Here is a 20,599-nt window from a genome sequence, read left to right on the forward strand (position 1 = left end):
ACACTCAAAAGGATACTACTGCTCTTGAAAGGACTAGAGGGGAAAATTAGTAGAAAAGACTCAGAAAATCCAAACCTTGCCATGGCTGCCCAGAAGTTCTGATCCCTGTGAGTTACTCAGACAACAGAGTGAAATATATAACTATTCAGCACCTTCACAAACCTGTCTTTACCTTTTAGGAGAGTAAATGTGCACAATGGATTATGTTTAATGTTTCTGAATTTTTAATGAGTGTTTCTGAGTTTTTTGGTTTTTAAGCATTTTCTGAGGTGCAAGAAATAAACTCCTGTCCTATACCTGATATACCTGATACCTACATACATTAGGTACCTTTCCTAGAAGTGATTCTGTCCATCACTTCTTGGGGAGACCCTAGACAGGAGTTATACTTAAACTTTGTTTTAGAGATTTCCTTGGAGGTGAAGTCTAGAGATGGGAACAATGAGCTAGAGAGACAGAAGTCTTATCCCACTCATCTGGGAGCAAAACTCTTCCCTAAAACTCCTCTTCCTCATAGAAATTGGTCCATACAAACCTACAGCCAAAATCCTTTGTGGAAGAGGGTCCCTTGGACCTTAGATTATGCCTTAAAGGATTATTGAGGACCTGAGGGATTGGTTGCTAGCAACATCAAGTTCTTAATCCTTCTCTGGAAGCCCTACTCCTCCTTGGGGTTCATCTGAGTTCTGTTTGGTTTTATATTATTTATTTATTTCAGTTTCATGTAGAAACAGTTTTTGACAATTGTTCTGAGTTCTATTTCTTTTTTAAAATATTATTTCTTTATTTGTTTCATGAAGAAACAATTTTTGACAAATGATTTCTGAGTTCTACTTCTTTTTGAGCTAGCCTGCTCATCTCTAGGTCAAAGTTCCTTTCTCCCCCATGAGGCTCCAGCTGGGGAGTCACTTATGGACTTCCTCAGTTCTTTTAATTACAGCATCCTCCTGATGGTGGTTTCTTTTCTTCTAAGAAATGTTACTGTTGTAGATATGTGTTTCCTCTGGGCAGCTGGCCCCCACCTCAAAAGCCCTTGACCTCAGGAGCTAACAGGGTAACTAACCACCAGGTCTAGAAATGTCCATTTTTCAGGAACTCAGATAGCTGGCCAATGCTCTGGGGAAGAAAATAGAAAGAAGGGCCAAGTTCTGAACTTAAGAAAGTCCTTCCTCTCACTGCTGTGTGTCTTAAGCCTTCATTTCCAATAAAGAAAGCAGGAGGGAACCTACCCCACTCTTTTTTTTTTAACCTTTACCTTCCATCTTAGAATAAATACTGTGTATTGGTTCCAAGGCAGAAGAAGGGTAAGAGCTAGGCAATGGGGGTTAAGTGACTTGCCCTGAGTCACACAGCTAGGAAGTGTCTGAGGCCATATCTAAACCCAGGACCTCCTGTTTCTAGACCTAGCTCTCAATCCACTGAGCCACCCAGCTGCCACCCAACTGGCCCCTGATCCACCTCTTACTGGAAGTCTGTAATTCCCAGAAGTCCTTGGTAGTTCCCAGAATTACCTAAAATCTCACCAGAGATACCCACCTGGGCCAAGAACAAAATGGGTATTTAAACTGACTGTACCACCTACTCTCTCTGCTTCAGCTTCTAGGCTCACCAGGCTCTCTACCTAGCAGGCAAGATGTAGAGTAAGTGGTTGTGAATGGGCTCTGTGCCTAGGCACGTGATTTTTTATTTTGTATTTTTTAAATTCTTAATCTTTAATAAACCTCATAAGAATATAATACTTTTAGCAGAGAAACTAATTTAACTGTTACAAGTCAAAGGAAGACTAGTCTCAAAAGAGAAGTAAATCGGGCTTTCTTTGCCTTCCTTTACAGTTCACTGGATAGTTCCTCCTGATCTGGTCAAACATCTCTGACACAGCCCCCTTCATTGGTGACCAATCATGAGATTCTCAGTCTTGTCACCAAGGCACATGTCATTCAGCAAAGAGCTCATGCACATGGTGCCCTCCATGATCCTTCCTGTTAAATATTTTATACAAAGTAGAAAGCATAAAGGGAGAGAGATCCAAAATAAGAAAAGTTGAGGAAGGAGTGATAATCTTTTTCTTCCTTTCCATCCCTCTCTTCTAACTGGGTCAAACGTATCATTTTATCAGCATACAATGTGTCCCCAAAGCTTAAACTTTAGCTTAAAATGCACTAAAACTTTTGGGACATCTTGTCTAGATGGGCAAAGGGAGGCCTGGAATGATTAAATAACAGCTAGTATTCACACTTCAGATACCTGGAAGATTCACACTAGAAAATGGGACTCAGTCACTTAGAAGATTCTCCCCTCTCAGTGGGCTAACACTCCTGTAAGTTGAACTCTTTAAAAGGGAAAAGAGCTGACAGAGACTTTTCAAATACAATGACTGCTCCTACTTCCCCATTCATTCACATCCACAATCATGGAAGGATGGGAAGACACTCTATCACAAGTGAAAAGAACTGACAGCAAGATGAGATAAAATCTGGTGCCACATGGATTTCCCCAGAATTGCTGCCTGGTAGAACTGAAGCCCACAGATTTATAGTAAGAGTTGTTTGTGTGTTGTGCATCTCTTTTAAAATTGTGCTTATATGCATTTCCAATGGGTATTGTTTTACTCTTTCTATAATTAGCACCAGTTCCTAGCACTGTACCTGACATATAATAGGTTCTTCTTCTTTTTTAAAATAACCCTTACTCAGAATCAAACTAGGTATCAGTTCCAAGACAGAAGAGAGCAGTTAGGGCTGTGCAATTGGGGTGAAGTGATTTGCCAAGGATCATACAACTAGGAAATGTCTGAGGCTCCATTTGAACCCAGGACCTTCCATCCCCATGCCTGGAATTCTGTACACTGAGCCACCTAGCAGTCCCTCATAATAGGTTTTTAATAAATATTCATTGATTGGGGGGAAATGTGCTTATAGGATTTATCTCTGCTGATACCAGTCAGGGTAAAATCATAGGTCTTTTGTCTGGTCACCATGACCAAGATGTACAGATATTTTGAGTAAAACTAGTATTTAAAATAATAGCACACCTCTATATGGTGCTTTAAGGTTTACAAAGTGCTTTCCTCCCAAAAACCATTTGAGGGGAAAGGGACAGGGTTAAAGAGAGGGAGAGAACATGGATCAGAAAATGTCAGAAAATGATTTTTTTCTTTGGGGGCAGTTGGGTGACTCACTGGATTGAAAGCCAGGCCTAGAGATGGGAGGCCCTAGGTTCAAGTCTGGCCTCAGACACTTCCTAGCTATGTGACCCCGGACAAGTCACTTCACCCCCATTGCCTAGCCCTTAGCACTCTACTGCCTTAGAGCCAATACACAGTATTGATTCTAAGATGGAAGGTAAGGGGTTTGTTTGTTTGTTTGTTATTTTTAATGTATCTATTTGTAATCTGGGAAAATAGAATTTTTAAAATAACCCATCAAAATATATAAGGTCATTATGATGTGTGTTGTTATTTCCATTTTTTTCAAATGGAGAAGGAAACTGATACGTGAAGAAGAGAAATTGCTTTCTTGTGGCCACATAGCTAGTAAGTGTCAAATCCAGCACTAAACTTCTAAGTCTTAGACTCTTTTCACTGTTATCCCAAATAGTCTACCGTCTCTCCCTTCCTTAGTTTTGACTTTGCAGAAACTCTTTGATTTAGAAAGAATGTGAAAGGAGAAAAGGAAAGTTAAGAGGTCTCTGGCTCAGTCTCTTTTCACTTTGGACAAGGGCCCTGGGATTACATCCTCACTGGCTTAGAGCCCGTGTGTGTGTGTCATTCTTCCCTCCTAACTTCTACCTAGCCAGACTCACTGGGGGTTGTGTATAACACAGGAATAATGTATCTGATACACAGGTCAGTCACCAGGACAGACAGACAAACACTTGAGTCAAAAATGGCCAACTCCTGCCTGTAAGGAATTCACACTCCTGCTGCTTGTTCCTCCTCTTTTGCCTTGACTTCATCACCTTCAGTTTAAGTTGGGCAACCCTTGGCTGTAGAGGCTGAGAGGTCAGATCTCTGGGCTGTAGGGTATCCCCAAAGTCTCCCTCGTTTTTCCCTTCTCCATCTGTTCCTGTTGTCTTTGACTTTAGGCTTTTCTATCTGGGGGTGGGGTGGGGTGGTGGCCTCAGAGAGAAGATAGCTGGGAATCTCCAAACTTTCCTCCACTCCCATTGTCATCCCAAGGTATCCTCAGCTCCCTCAAGCTAAACCAAGTAGTTTTGGTTCAGAATCAGAAAATGGAGCAGTTGCCCAAAGAGCCATGGGTTAATCTGCACTTTTAAATGGTTGGTGATTGTGTATATGTATCCTTATGGGATAACCAATATTTTTTATGGGGCACCTAGGTAGTGCAATGAATAGAGTGGTGATGAATAGTCTGGAAGATCTGAGTTAAAAAGTGGCCTTAGACACTAGCACCCTTGACCCTGGGCAAGTTATTTTATTCCTTTTGCCTCAGTTTCCTCATCTAGAAAATGAGCTGGAAAAGGAAATGTCAATCTACTCTGGTATCTTTGCCAAGAAAACTCCAATTGGGGTCATAAAGAGTAGGACATGACTGAATAATGACTATACAACAAAATACTTTTTATATTCTTGATGGTCTGGGGGAGTTGTGGGTTAGAGCAATGGAAACAGTGTTTGTAAGGGAAAGATTAATAGATTTGTGATCAGGAAATTTGGGTTTGAATCTTATACACTCTTTGGGAAAAGTCAATCACCCCTTTGGGCCTCTGTTTTCTTATTTAGAAAAAAGGCAATTGGACTGGTTGATTTTTAGGATTCCCTTTGGTGCAGTGACTAGGACCCTATTTGAAGTGAGGTGTTGGGGATGTGAGGAATCCAGTTTTTGAGTAGTTAAATATTCAATATGAGCATTTAGATCTAAAAAAATCAATGAATGCTACAAATCAGTGCTTGATTTATTGTTTTGTTGGTTGTCTAGACTTAAGAAAGTGATAGAGAAAATGTTAAATATACAAAATAGGTTAAATTTAAAAGCTCTCTTTCATAGAGCTGATTGTTAAACATTTACTAGCATACCCCTATAGGAGATTAATCTTAACATAGAATTTAAAACTCAAAGGGACTTTAGAAAAACTAAATCTTTATTGTATAAAGGAGGAAACTATACCCCTCTCTCCAATTTGTAGTCCACTCAACTGCCAAAACTATCTTCTTAAAAGCCTTGGCCTATCACCAACCTACTCAAATACTTCTGGTTCCCTGTTTCTGAGAGGTTTAATGACAAACTCTTCAGCCTGGCATTTAAGGCCCTGTTGTCGACTAGCTCCTGCTTATCTTTCCAGTCTTATTTCATACCACTTCTCTTCTTGAACCTGCCCATCTAATCCAACTAGACTTCTCCTGACATCAATACTGCCTCTCCTGCCACTGTGGACTTATCCAAGCCACTCCCCACACCTGGAATGCTAGGCCCCCTTCATCTCTGCCTCTCAAAAGCATCAGGCATCTTCATCTTTTCTTTCCAAGGTTTAGCTCAGGAGCCACCTCCTCCCTCAAAGGCTTACCCATCCCCCAGAATGGTAATGCTTTGTAAGACTTTCCCAGTCCTCCTTAATCTTAGAACCTTTTTCTCTGAGACTATCCACAATTCATCCCATATATCTTTGTTTTCTAACCCTTCCTTACTTTCAGTTTTAGAATTGATATGGGTTCCAAGGCAGAAAGGTGATAAGGGCCTGGCAGTTGGGGTTAAGTGACTTGCCAAGGGTCACACAACTGGGAAGTATCAGAGACTAGGGTTTGAACCCAGGACCTACCACCTCCAGGCCTGGTTCTCTACCTACTGCTCCTCAGAGCCTTTTTTCTAAAACTACATGCAATTCATCCTGTACATCTCTTGTAGGTACAGTTACTTGCATGTTGTTTCTCCCATTATTCCATGGGTTCTCTGAGAGCAGAGACTCTTTTTTTTGCCTTTCTTTGTATTCTCAAAGATGAGCAAGAATGCCTGGCATATAGCAAGTGTTTAATAAATTGTTATTTGATCATTGACTCCTTCCTCAAATTAATAACTGTGGCATAGTTATCTACATATATATCATATCCCCCTCTCTTCTGAATAATGTAAGTTCCTTTTGTTTTTGTATTTTTGTTGAGAAAAGTGCCTAAACATAGTAGTACATAATAGAGATTTGTTTAATTGAAGTTATTTGCCCAAGGTCATTCCAAGTTAGGTAATTAGTGTCCAGAAGGAGAATTTGAACATAATTCCTCTGATTCCAACCAGAAAGAAGGAAAGCAAGAGGGAAAGGAAGAGCAGGAAGGAAAGATGAATGGAAGGTGAGTGAGGGGTTACGGAGGGGGCATGGGGTCAGCTGAACTTCTCCCACTAGACCCACTGGGTTGCCGCTAGCTTGGATATTCCTGGGAAAAATTCAGTTTCCTGGCCAATCCAATGCTAACCATCATCGTTCAAGGCCCATTTCCTCTCTGAAGCCCTCACCAATATTTCGAATTCATTGTGATCTCTTCCTTCTTCTAAATTCCTATAGCATTCCCTGTCCATATCACTCATTTGGCACTTAAGATTCCTGTCAGCTTAAGACCCTGTACTTTTCTTACTTCTTCAGCCAGACCATAAGCTCTCTGAGGGCAGGTATCCATCCAACACTTCACTGTGTCTTCTCCAGGGATCTTTTCCAGTGATAAGTACAAAGTAATCACCTAGTAAATATTCTTCACTTATCCTGGAAGCAGGGAGTGGTGAATGCAGCACATGTATAGTAAATGAATATTCCTTCCACTCTCCTTTGACTCATTCTTTCAATAGACATTTATTGCCTACTGTGCATGCCCAGAGCCAAGCTCGGCACTGATTGTGTGCATGCAAATCAGTGTGCACCAATAATTTGATAGGACCGCAACAGTGTCTCTGACATTAGACAAAGGCCTCTGGTCCATTGTTTTCCCATGGCACTTCCCTGCTGATGCCAACCCGAATGCCAGAATCCTCTTAATTACAGTAGTCTCCTTGATTCTGTTCAGTAATCTCCTTCTTCTGACAGCTGTGCTCTCGCTCATCCCAGGCAATGCCACCATCCTGGCGGCTAACCTCCCTCCTACTTCCCTTTCCCCTCCTCCTCTTCCCTCACTCCAGGAATCTTGTCCTTGGCCTGTGCCATTTTCCTCTGACATTCTCATTCCAGCTGCACCAGCTCTGCCAGGATCTTCTGGCTACCTTCTCTAGGCTAATTGCTTGGGTCGTAGCTGTTGGTACCCACCTGCCAAACTTCTGGGCACCTCGCGACTCCTTTTGAGGGGGACATATCTGAAACCCCAATTCTAACCCCATGATCTTCCATGCATGCTCTGCCATCTCAATAGTGACTCCATTCCAGGCATCAACTTCTAACATGGGGTATAACAGATCTGCCTGGCCTCTGGCCCAATCACTCCCCATATGCTCCCTGATTCCTATGCTCTTGCTGAGGCAGCTCACTGCCAGCACAGCTTGAAGAAGGGGGGTGTAAAGCTGCTGTTCCAACATTCACAGGAGAGTCGAGAGACGGACTAGAACTCTGGGGTAGAGGCTAAAAGTGGGTTAAGGTGCTGAATTTTTCACAAGTGATACTTGTGAATTTGCTCCATCTCTCCAAGGAAAGCTGCCCACTGTGCAGAGGGGCTTCATTCCTGGAGGTACATTCTTTCTAAGAAAGTGCCAAAGGGGCAGCTGGATAGCTCAGTGGATTGAGAGCCAGGCCTAGAGATGGGAGGTCCTAGGTTCAAATCTGCCCTCAGACACTTCCCAGCTGTGTGACCCTGGGCAAGTCACTTGATCCCCACTGCCTACCCTTACTACTCTTCTTTTCTGCCTTGGAACCAATACATAGTATTGATTCAAGACGGAAGGTAAGAGTTTAAAAAAATGAAAAGTGCCAAGTAGTAGCAGCAGAAATCAAGAGGGAAAGGAAGAGCAGGAAGGAAAGATGAATGGAAGGTGAGTGAGGGGTTACGGAAGGGGCATAGGGTCAGCTCAACCTCTCCCACTGGACCCATTGGGTTGCCGCTGGCTGGGACACTCCTGGGGCCTCTGTTTAGGCAGCCTGTCATGCTAATAGAGATGGATGAGGCGGCAGAGGGAAAAGAAGCAGATACTGGCTGTTCCTCCTCCAGTGGATTGTCTGACAGGCATTCGTTCACAGGATGGTGTCTGCCCTCACGCCTGCTCCCCCTCTCCACTTCCTGGTAAAGCAGGACATCCTTGGGAGGTGTCCCCTCAGGAAGCAAGGCCATGCCCCAGACTTCTGTCTGACTCCTTTCAGCTGTCCCTAACACTATCAGAATTGTTCCATCCCAGCCTGGGAACCCAGAAGTTTCCATTAGTGGGTTAACTCTGGGACCCCATTTTGTACCCCTTGCAATCTGGAGTTTATAAGAAGACGACTTATTTATTCAAGATCATTCTGAGATCACACAAATGAGAATCAACTGTCAGAGCTGGGAAGGTCTTAGTCCAAGATCCTTATTGTGACACAAGAGATAACTGAGGCCTCACTGCTTCCTGGCCAGTCCAACGATAACCATCTTTTAAGGGCCATTTCCTCTCTCACGGCCTCCCTAATATTTCTAGTCCATAGTGGTCTCTTCCTTCCTCAGAATCCCTATAGCAGTCCCTGCCTATAGCACTCCTTTGGCACTTATCTTGAGATTCCTGGGGCAGTGAGTGACTTGCTCAAGGTCACACAGGGAAGGCTATGCCCAGAATGAAAGTCTTAAGATTTCTATGCAAGTCCTTTTTTCCATGATACCATGCTGTTTTTCTAGTACCGAAGAATTATTCCATGCCCTAGCTGAATGCCCTTTTTATTGTCCTTCCCATCAAGCTCAAAGAGATGGTTCTCACAGGTGGCATCTGCACTGACCTATCCAAGCTTCAGGCTGGTGCCTGAAATAATTCTCTTCACGAATGGAGTGAACCCCACTCCATCCCAGTGTCCTGAAAGTCGGTACAATGTTTAAGTTCAGTGAAAATATCCCCTCCCCCCCACATATACATCCACCTCCTCTCACTCCAGAGATTTGCAACTGGCCCTCTTGCTTTATATCATCAAATCCATTGTGCACCCACCTCTCCTCCATCCGGATTTGATCATCCATAAAAAAATTAATGTTCGCTGCAAATAAAAAAACACACACAACAGAGGAAGGCTTTTTAGGCAATCAATTAAAAGCCTAAGAGAGAGGGATTATCTCATTGAAATATCAATTTTTAATAACACTGCATCTTTGAGCTCCTTTAGAAGAACTTTCCCCATTTTATTTCCCTGGTTTATGGTCCTTCTTCTGCCCATGTACTATATAACCTTCAGAGACACTCATTCCCTGGGATAGCTCTTGCCAGAGTCTAGGGCAAGAGTTAAATGGTTTTCTTGGCCAGGAGAGTTCAGCTCTCTGCTCTATTGCCTCATGGTCTAGTGGCCCAGACCGAGAGCTGGCACCTTTTTCTTGGGTTCAGTATGTCCTTGGGCAAATTACTGCCACTTGTCTTTGCCTATTTCTGTACTTACCAGGGAAATGGGGGAGCTAGAGATGTCCAGAGAAGGATGAAATTGATCAGAGGTTGGAAAGAAAGGACCCTGGAAGAAAGGTGAAAGGAACTGGGATAATTTAACCCAAAGAAGAAAAACCCCAAAGGTTCACTTAATTAACCATTACTGAGCTCCTACTATGTACAGTATTAAGTATTATAGGGTTTACAACTGGATGGTGAAATGAGCCTGGAGTCTGGAAGACATCTTGCTGAGTTCAAATCTGGCCCCAGAGACATGCTAGCTGGGCAAATGACTTCATCCTGTCTGCCTCAGTTTCTTCAGCTGTCAAATGAACTGGAGAAGGAAATGGCAAACCATTCCAGTAGTTGTGCCAAGAAAACCTCAAAAGGGGTCTTGAAGTTCCACCCCCAGTGGAAAATAAGCAGAAACTACCTCAGTTTTGTATTTTTATCTCAAGTATCTAGCAGGCAGATGTCTTTTTTTAATTATATAAGCTTTATGAAATATATAATATACATACTCCTCCTGCCCATGATAAAAGCAAGGACTCACCCCACCCCTTATCCCCAATCCTTTAAAAAAATCATTAGATGGAATGAGTTCAAAGGCTCATTAAGGTGAAAGTATTTCTTTTTCTACTCTTGTTGCTCATAATTCCCCTTTATATGCTCCACAGTTTAGCTTATTGTTCTTGCTATTTCCTTACACATGACTGACTCTCCAACCCAATGCCTCTCTCATGTCTTTGCCCTGGCTGTTCCTCACATGGGAGGCAGGTGTCTTTCACACAGTAGGCACTTAATAAAAAGCTTGTGGATTCATGGATTATTCAACTGTATACAATCCTTATGGGAACTTGTTGACCTCCCTGCTTTCTCTTTTTATTGAAGAACAAAGAAAAAATGAACCTAGAATGAAGCCTGAGACCATAGATGATAAGGAAATGGACCCAGATTCTCCTGATTCAACCCTCTTTTTTGCAATATCTATCAGAAAGGTCTTCTGGGCTGCCATGGTTATTATGTGCTGGTGAAATTAGTGAGTAGCTCAGGGTATGGTGTAGAATCTTTTTTGCAGAGGTCATTTAAAGTAGGATAGTGAGAAGACAGCCCAGTTTAGGAGCTAGAGGGATAGACTCCAATCCAGACAGAGGATTCTCTGATTAAGGGTAAGAATGCTATTGACCAAACTCACAAGGATGATCAGCCTGCAAATTAAATTGAGCTCTTTCTGTGAGTGCCATAGTATCACACACAGGAAAAGAGTAAGTGGTGAGGTTTGTTCCAAGCAATTGCCTGTATATTCCTGATGGATGAAGCAAGAATAGCCCAGGCCTTAGATGCATTTTGCAGATGGTAGCTCTACCTTTTCCAGTGGGAGAAACATTCCTAACATATCAGCTGCTGCCCAGAGCAGAAACCTCCAATTCTCTGGGGCCAGAAAGTTTAGAGATTAATTCCTGTTACTGCCTCAGTGTTCAGTTTGTAAGAACTTGAGGAAGAGATTTGTTGTTGTTTGGTTGCTTATAGTTGTGTCAGACTCTTCCTGACTCCATTTGAGGTTTTCTTGGCAAAGATAATGGAGTGGTTTACCATTTCTTTTTCCAGCTCATATGACTGATGATGAAACAGAAACAAACAGGGACTAACTGACTTGCCCAAGGTAATATAGCTAGTAAGGCCACATTTGAACTTAATTACTCCTAACTCCAGGCCTAAAGAAGAGATGCCTGGGGCAACTGAGAAAGAAGTTTTTATAATTTTCTACCCCATCACTACCACTACCACCCCTCAACTACCTCTAGCAAATTCAGAGCCAAGGGGAAACTGCAAAAGCTGAGTCTCATTGGGTGGCCTTGACACCCACTCGTATATCTCAGGATTTGACTAGACTGACTGTATATAACCTTGAACCTTACTTAGTTTGCCCACTGTGGGGTGGGATCCCTGTGATGGTAATGAAAACCTGGCTCATGTCAAAATTCATGATATTAAAAAAACCATAAATTCATAAGATCTTATCTGCGGAGGCCTTGGTTGATCTACAAACCTAGATATTTTTATCTGTCCCATCCCCACCCCCAGCCCCAACCTCCTCAGGGCCATCTCAGTAGTAGCTGCACTTTGGGCTGGAAGAATGATTGATGAAGGTGCTTTGCTGTGGGACAGGCAGTCAGAAGCTTCCCAACTCGGTATCTTTCCCTCTAGGGAAGTTTGGTGGTGAGATGCTAGTGGGAATTCGCACCGCGTGCTGTCTCTTCTTTCTTTTTCCCTCTTCCCTCTCTCCTCTCACACATTCCCTTTCTGAGTCCTTTGATTTTCCGTTTACTCCCTTGCTTAGAAACGAAGCTTGCCAGGGGGCTGGCACACAGCTTTACTGGGTCTCAGATACACCTCTCAGTGGGGGGACAAAGGCTGTAGCTCCCCGCCCTGAGCTAGTGATTTGGGGGCCCAATGAGGGGCTGCCGTCACTTCCCACGGAGGACGGTTCACTGCCGAGTAAAGTATTGGGAAAGGCTGCTCGGGAAGAAGACCCATGACCAGCCCCAGGGGATGGCTTGGGGGTTGGGGGAAGCTGGGTTGTACAGGGAGTCAAGAGGAGAAACCAGCAGAACAAGTAGGTTTGGTTCAACTCAGCAACTTTCCCTTCTTCTCTCCACACCCCCCCCCCCCCATCTACTCACACCCCAGGGTGGTGGGAGGAGTCCATAGACGTATTGTCTCAGCTTCTAATGTCCTGTTTCCTAGGGGGTGCTATGTTTGAAGGAGGAAAAACTTTGAAGGGATTATCCCCTCATCCCCCACCTCCCGCCTTAGCGCACGAAGCCCCCAGCCCTGAGGGGTGCCGGGCAGAGCTGGGGGAGGGGAAGCAGCTGGCATCTCGCAGCCTTGCAATTAAGAGCCAGAGAGGAGCCAGCCTGGCTTGGGAACAGCAGCTGGCTCCCTGGGCTCTGTTGGCCTCCCTCCCCCACCGGCCACGGACTTACCCATTCGATGAACACGTGATCCTCTTCTCCACACTCATCAGGTCTCGAAGCAGATGCGGAGTGAGTTCACCTCAACTCCTCCTCCAGGATAGACCGAGGCAGGTCTCAGAAGCCAGAAGAGACATCTACGTGGGGGATGGGGCTGAAGTCAGGGGGGACGGGTGGGCTCAGGAAAGGCGGCCTTGGATCAGAAGTGGTATTTTGATACTGGGAGGAGAACACCTTAATTAGGTTCCGTCTAATGAAGACCTCTGGGCTAACCCAGGCTCTATGCCAGCCTGGGGGCTCTGTGGCTCAGCCAGACTCAGAGCCTCCACTTTGGAGGAGAGGCAGGAGCGGAAAGAAGCAAAGACTAACAGGCTGGGTGAGCTCTGGAAGGCACTTCCATTCTCAAGTCCAGCCACCTCACTTTACAGATGAGCAGTTAAGTGCTTCCCATCAGTAATGAAATCTAGCCTCAGCTCGGCAAGTTTCCTTATTGCCAATGCTATGGCCTCTCCTGGCTCTCTTCCTCCATCCAGTCCGATCACCCTTCCCTCCTTCTCTCCACCAGAAAGATAGGGCGGCAAGCAGAGAAATAGACCCAATGGGGAGGAGGGCAGCCTCAGGGGAAGCCGGTTCAGTTTCAATGAGATGAAAGTCCTTCCTTCAGATATAATAAATACTAGCTAGCCTTTATGTGGTACCTACTATGTGCCAGAGGGCAGCTAGGTGGTTCAGTCAATAGAGCACCTGGCCTGAAGTCAGGAAAACCTGAGGTCAAATCTGGCCTCAGGCCCTTACTGTGAGACCCAGGGGAAGTCACCTGTTTGCCTTAGTTTCTTCATCTGTAAAATGAGCAGGAGAAGAAAATGGCAAAGTGTTCCGTTCCAGTATCTTTGCCAAAAAACTTCAAACAGGGTCATGAAGAGTTGGACATGGCTGAATGACTGAACAGCAACAACAAGAATGTGCCAGGCACTGCTAATCAATTTCCAGTTAGCTCATTTGACCCTAACAATAACCACAGGATGGGGCATTATTAGCCCCATTTTAGCCTGGATGAAACTGAGGCAGGCAGAAATTGTTGAGTTGTTTGTGTCACACAGTCAGTGTCTGAAGCTGGACTTGAACTTGGATCTTTCTGACTCCAAGCCCTGCATTTCATTTCCTTTGCTACCTGGCTGCTCTTGGTTATTTTGAAAACAAATTGGGTCATTGTTCCCCTCCTTCCCTCTCATCTGAGGATACTCTGCCCTCAAATCTAAACTGTAAAATTGAGGGAATTGTGAGCTCTCTATTTGACTGTGGACTGTTGGCTTTCTTGGTCCTTAGCACAGTGCCTGGCACATAGTAGTCAGATGACTGATTCCAAGTGGCAAAGTGTTCTGGAAGGATAATTTAGCAGAGAATTTCTCAAAGACTTTCAGAAAACTGTACCTCTAGTTTTGGGGAAGGGGCTTGAGGGGGAGGGTGGATAGAGCTCTTCTTTTCTCTCCCTACCCCACAGTGGGGGTTAGACAAGATGACCTCTGAAGTCCCAGCTTTAGCTTCTAAGTTACTTCTCCCTGGACCTCAGTTTACCCATCCACAAAAGGGAGGGGCAGGGATAGAGGTGATTTCTATGGTACTTTCAAGTTCTAGATTATCTGTGTCCTAACAGGTCCTTAAAAACTGCCACTGTGTCTCTTCATCTTAATCAGAGTGGAAGAAAAGAGATCAGTCCAGGAACTCTATTGAAGGAGATGGGTCAGGATGTTAGAAAAGAAACAAATATGGGGGAAGGAAAGATGCTGTGGACAAATTATGAAGACATTCCCATTTGGCTGAGGGTTGACCTTATATAGAGAAAGCCAAAAGGCATCAGGGGAGAACCTGGCACTGACTTCTCTCTGTTGCAATTAGAAAAGGTTGGTCCGTTTTCTGGTTTTGACACTCTTCTCCTCTTTCCCTCTCCCTCCCTTCCCTGGCAAAAGAAAAGTTCTATTATCAAGAGGTGATTGCTACCTTTCCTTGTGGCTGCTGCTGCTTGTGAATCTTGATCTCTTCTGTGTCACCTCCACTGTTGAAATGGGGCTGGTCCCAACTCTTATACAGTGTGACAGGAATGCCATATTTTTGTAGGGGGTTAGGGGTAGTGGGGGAGGCAAAGGAGGTTGAGTGTGCAGGGATATTTTCCCTACAGGAGATGGGAGATCCTAGGACTGGACCAAGGGAAAAATTGTGCCAGTCTAACCGTGATGCTATGGTGGTGGTAACTTATTGGTCTTGGATTAGGGAGAGCTGGGTGCTACACAGAGTTGGACCACTAACTATAGAAACTTTGAGTAAATCATTTTCTGGGTCTGTTTCCCCATCTGTAAAAGGAGGGGACTCAAGGGGTAGCTAGATAGCAGTGGATAGAGTGAGAAGTTTGGAATCAAGAGACCTCTGGTTCAAATCTGATCTCAACACTCCTGAGCTGTGTGACCCTAGATAAGTCACTTAACCCTGACTACTTAGCCCTTACCCATCTTCTGCCTTAGGATAGATACCCATTCTAAGTTAGCAGGTAAGGGTATTCCAAAAAATAAAATACAATGAGAAGGCTTAAACTGGGGCCCTTCCAGCTTGATAATACTTTTATCTATGCCCTCTATAATTTTCACCTCTCTGTACCATCCTCTAATCTAACCCATCTCCTTCAACACCCAAGGAATCTTTTCTGGGTCCCAGTGAGGAAAGTTTTGCCTTCACCTCGTTGTCAACTAGTCCCATTAGGGTAGCAAGTTCACTGGAGTTTAGGGTTAGGATTATTCCTCAAAGGAACATTTCATTTTTATAGGAAACACTTGAATCCAAAGAAAAAACTCAAAAGAATCTCTCATGGAAAAATTTCAGTTGACAGTGGTTTGGGGGATGGTGGGATATTTGGGGGCTGGAGAACCTTGCCCCAGAGGCCTACCTCCTTTCCATGGTTGGGCCAGGTGAGGAGGCCCAAATGGGAGAGGCTGAGACCCAGCTAGGACACAGCTACTTCTAGAGTCCTGGCACACGTCCAAAGATGGAGTCCTTAGGGATCATTTCATCTAAGTCCTTCCTCATTTTATACAGCTGGGCCTGGAACCCAGGTCAGCTGACTTCGAGACCTTTGGTCTTCCCACTTTACTTCCTGAAGCTGGTAAGCTGAATAAAACCAAGGGCTCCAGCAGGACAGACAGACTGGGAGCCTTCCCTGAAGTGTCAGGGTTCCCATCCCCCAGGAGCTCTCCCTTCTAGAAGCAGCCCCCTCCTTCCCCCGCCCCCCCAAACTCCCAGCAGAGATGGGAGGTTCCTAGAGATCTTGCCACATGGAAGGAGTGGACAGGGGCAGCCAGGCAAAGGAAGATACAGCCTCTGTAATTACTGCTCTGCACAGACACTATCTTGCTAGAGGTGCCAGGGAGTCTGGCGGGGAAATACCAGCCCAGCCTGACTAGGTCTGTTGTGTGTCTGAGAATGTCCCGGCAGCTGAATGGGATGGGGGATGGGAGAGGGGGACCCCGAGTGTGGCGGGGGAAGGAAGATTGCTTAGAGATTTGGCTTTGAAGTCTGTCGTCCCCCTGTGTACAGGACATAGGGCCAAAGGGCAAGACTTTTTAGTTTCTCCTTATGGCCAAGTTCCTTTTTTTTTTTTAAATCTGTCCAGGGCAGGAAATGGCCCATCTCCTAGAGAGACCCCCCTGACCCATCTCTCTGGCTGAATTTTGGGAAGTGGAGGGGACATGGGGGCAGGAGCAACATCCTTGCATCTCCCCATCACCCAACACTCCCTCCAGCTCCTCCTCTGAAGGAAAATGAGCGTCCAGGAAGAGAGCTGTTGCCTCTCATTGCCATGGCAACAAGCCCCACATTGCCCATAAAACCGGTTTGCACCATCATTTTTTAAAATTTTTTATCATCATTTTAGGCCCGTCTCCAAGAACAGTATTAGAGTGTGGCTTGGTGACATGGAAATTGTCAGGGCCCATGTTTTATTAACGGCCTGTCAGGGGAGAGGCGGAGGGGAGCGGGGTGGGGCTATTAGAACAATAACCTCCCTGCAGGAGATGGTTTTGTGGGTTTGCGGTCCTCCTCCCCGCCAGGGTCAGAGAACTACAGAATCATACAATGTCATCACTGGAAGGGACCTTTGAAAATCGTCTAGACCAACCCCTTCATGGTACGGGGCAGCAGAGGGGAAGCGCAGGGCCCAAGGTCAGAGCGGCAGGACAGGACGGGACCCCATCCAGGGCTGCTCCCGTCATGTCTCGGGACTCTCCCAGAGCACGAGGGGTCCCACACACTCAAGGCAGCGAGTCTAGGAAGCAGGCCTCATCTGGCCTTGAGCCAAGGAGGAAGAGACAGTGGAGCTCGAGACTCTGCCTCTTTCATATTAGAAGGGTATTTTCAAGGCCAAGCACCTTCTTTTTTCATCCTCCAGTCCCTGCTTTTCCACAGAGCTAGACTCGTCTCCAGGTGATCTTAACTCAATCACAAAAGATCGACTTGTAAAAAAACCTGCTTGTTGGCCCACTCCTCTGCCCCATTGGGCCCCTGGAGCTCGGCTGGGGGAGGGGGAAGTCTTCCCAATGGCTTCCATGTCTTGTAATGCCAGAGTCCAAAAGGGGACCCCAAACTGGGGAAAGGGAGACCGAGTTAAATCCCCAAATCTTTCTCACAGCAGCCAGTCTCTCCTTAGTTCATACGTTTATAAAATAAAACAGGTACAAGTACACACACACATATATGTATGCATGTATATAATATAGGTATATGTATAATAAAACACTTCTCCCACCTTTCCAGGGAATTGGATAGGCAGGACCCTGCTCAGTCTCAGTTCCTACTCTGCTCTTTAATGGCCCAATAAAATCATTATCTTATTTTTAGTCCATCCTTGGTGATTTTCCAGAAGATTGAGGGCAGGGTAGAGGCTAGAGGGAAAAAGAAAGGGACTAAGGGGGCCAGGAGGAACCGGCTAGCAGTCGAAGGGAATGAATTCTGGCCAGGTGGGTCTCTCGGATAGCCCTGGCCTGACCTGAGGAAGGAGTGCCCTACCCTCAGCTTGGTAAGGGTCAGGTTGCCCGGATCTTCCCATCTTGGCCCAGCTCTCATAGCCCAGCAGGCCCGGGGGCTGTTGACACTAAAAACACTGTAGAGTTGGTCCAAGTCGTTCCCTCCTGCAGGCTGGCTCTTCCCTTCTCCTTTGCTTGCACTAAGGGACTTGGATCTGTAGGTCCTCATCCTCATCCAGGTCACTCGTACCATCCCCAGGTTCTTCAGATCCAAATCGAGAACTCCGGATCTTTCCAAAGAGTGGGGCATTCTGCTGCCGGCGGAGCCTACGAGGATGGGGTGAAGAGTGGAGAGGAGGAAAGAGCCTGGGTCAGAGGCTTTATAAAGAACACAGAGAGGAAATTCTAAGTGCTGCTGGGCCCACCCAAGGCAAGAGAAAACGGGTTCTTCAAGATAACTGTAATGTCATGGAAATTCTTAATAAGTGTAGGGCACAGTGGAAAGATCACCAGCTCAGGAGTTGGGAGATCCTGGGTTCAAATCCTGATTCTGACATTTGCTATCATTGTGACCGTGGGTAAATTTCCTAAGCCTTCCTAGACCTCAGTTTCCTTATCTGTAAAAATAAGGCAGAGGGGGCTGAGACAGGTCTCATCGTATGATCTGTAAGTACTCTATTGAAACTGGGCACTAGTTCTCAATTCAGCTCCAAGCTTGACCATCAACCTCCTCCCAATGGACTTTCTACTATAGTAGTAGTATAGAGTATGTTAGAATGGAAGGGGCATCATACTAAAGTGAATGAGTCCTAGACCTTGCTCTCAATAACTGTGTAACTTTCTGCTCCTCTTTCAGTTTCGTTGTGCCTCGGTTTCCTTATCTGTTAAAAGAGAATCATATTTCTTGCCCTACATTCCCTACATTGGTATGAGGATCTACTAAGATGTAAACGTATTTTTAAAAGTATAAAGTATGGGGGAAGCTGGGTGGTTCAGTGGATAGAGCCAGGCCTTGTAGATGGGAGGTCCTGAATTCAGATCTGATAGCAGATACCTCCTAGCTATGTGACCCTGGACAAGTCATTTGTCCACCATTATCTAGCTCTTCTGCTTTGGAATCCATTCTGTGTATTGATTTTAAGAAAAGGAAGGTAAGAGTTAAAAAAAAATTATATGTATATATATATATACATACATACAAAATGCCCTACAAATATATTGAGGCAGGCAAAGTATTATATTAGTTGTTGTTTCAATTGTGTTCAACTCTTCTTGATTCCATTTTGGAGTTTGTTTTTTTTTTGGCAAAGATACTGGAATGGTTTTCCATTTCCTTCTCCAGTTCATGTTACAGATGGGGATCTAAAGCAAAGAGTGACTTGGCCAGGGTCACAAAACTAGTGAGTGTCTGGGGCCAGAATTGAACTCAGGAAGATGAATCTTTCTAATTCCAAGCCCAGTGCTCTATCTACTGTGCCACCTAGCTGCCTCTTCTAATTATATAATGCTGTTATACCCATTTTACAATTTAAATAGCTGAGGCAGACAGAAGTTAAGTGACTTGAACTCAGCTCTTCCTGATTCCAAGCCCAGGGCTCTATCTACTGTGCCACCTAGCTGTCCCAATTCAGTTATTTAAACTGTAAAATGGGTATAACAGCAGCTATCTCACAAAGTTATTGGGAGTACCAAATGAGACAGTATTTATAAATTGCTTAGCACAATGCCTGACAAAGAGTAGTTGCTTAATAAATGCTTATTCTTTTTTCTTCCCTTTCCATTTTGGATAAAGTACTAGATTTATAATCAGGAAGACCTGAGATTAAATCCTGCTTCAGGACCACAAGATCCCAGATGAATCTTTGAATTTCTGCCAGCCTCAGTTTCTTCATCTATAAAATGGGTATAATCATAGCCCTTACTTCACAAGACTGTTGTGAGGCTTAAATGAGATACCGTTTGTAAAGTGCTTTGCAAACCTTGAAGTATTATATGAATGCTAGAGGTTATTATTAAGTATAAAAGATTACAGTTATTACTCAACCGTCTGGGGGTATTACAAAGCCCGGGGACAAGAATGATGTGAATGTCTAAGACAAGAGGCTTAACATATGGGAGAGGGGTCACGGATCTCAGGTAATCAACGAAGCAAAAGCAGTAAGCATGATTGTGGGTCCAGCCTCTACTAAGGCGAATGCCTCATAAAGGAGCAGAAACAATCCCAAGTTCTTCAAGTTATGTCAGACAAGCACAGGTTCCAGCAGGCCCTATTGAATTGGAAAGACATTAAGTCCAGGCTTTGTCATGGACTGCACGTCCCAGGTCTGAGCACCACTTCAGTCAGCCAATTAGTAAGGATTTATTAGGTGCCCGCTGTGTGCCAGGTACCGGGCTGGGCAGCAAACAAAGCAGTCCCTGTCCTCAAAGAGCTTACCGTCTTTGTGGGGGGAGGATAATATGTCTGATAGAGGTATATAAAAATGGATATGAGGCCATTTGGAGAGAGGCAGGTGATGAGGGTCCAAACTAGGATGAGTAGAGAAAAGGGAAGGTATGTAAGATATGTTCTAGAGGCAGAAAAAATAAGATTTGGCAACTGATAGGATAAATGGGGTACGTGAGTGAGGAGATAAAGATGATACCAAGACTGTGAACCTGAGTGATTTGAAGAATGGTGGTGCCATCCCAAAAATGGAGAAGCATTTAAAAGAGATGGGTTGGAGACAGGAAGTCCTCCTGAATTTAAATCTGGCTCCAGCACTTCCTACCTGTGTGACCTTGGGCAAATCACTTAACTCCCATCACCTAGCCCTTACTGCTCTTCTGCCTTGGAAATGATACTTAGTATTGATTCTCAGATGGAATAGGAGAGACAGACAGACAGACAGACAGAGACAGAGAGATGGGTTTTGGAAGAAAGATGATCAATTTAACTTTGGACATTTTGAGTTTGAGATGTCTACAGGACATTTAATTCAAAATTCCAGTAGGCAGTTGGTGATGGAGTTCAGGAGAGAATAGGGCTGGAAAAACAGTTCTGGGATCTATGAGCTTAGGGACAATGATCATATCCATGTGAGTTTATGAGGCCATCAGGAGAGAGAGTGTA

The 20,599-nt window shown here is 44.7% G+C and overlaps 2 protein-coding genes across 3 annotated transcripts in view; both read right to left on the minus strand.

Annotated features, from left to right (window-relative positions):
• DOK4 (docking protein 4) overlaps positions 1–12,635 on the minus strand; it is a 37,639-nt gene extending 25,004 nt beyond the window's left edge. Inside the window, exon 1 of the mRNA XM_056812351.1 lies at positions 12,497–12,635. The gene's annotated coding sequence lies outside the window, so the exon portion shown is untranslated. The remainder of the gene's footprint in view (positions 1–12,496) is intronic.
• A 4,530-nt stretch (positions 12,636–17,165) lies between these two features.
• CCDC102A (coiled-coil domain containing 102A) overlaps positions 17,166–20,599 on the minus strand; it is a 47,020-nt gene continuing 43,586 nt past the window's right edge. For both annotated transcript variants that reach the window (XM_056812349.1, XM_056812350.1), the window contains one exon: positions 17,166–17,817. In XM_056812349.1, coding sequence (XP_056668327.1) covers positions 17,691–17,817 — 127 coding nt within the window. In that variant the 3' untranslated portion in view covers positions 17,166–17,690. The remainder of the gene's footprint in view (positions 17,818–20,599) is intronic.

This window comes from Monodelphis domestica, chromosome 1, assembly GCF_027887165.1.
Source record: "Monodelphis domestica isolate mMonDom1 chromosome 1, mMonDom1.pri, whole genome shotgun sequence".
Lineage (NCBI taxonomy): Eukaryota > Metazoa > Chordata > Mammalia > Didelphimorphia > Didelphidae > Monodelphis > Monodelphis domestica.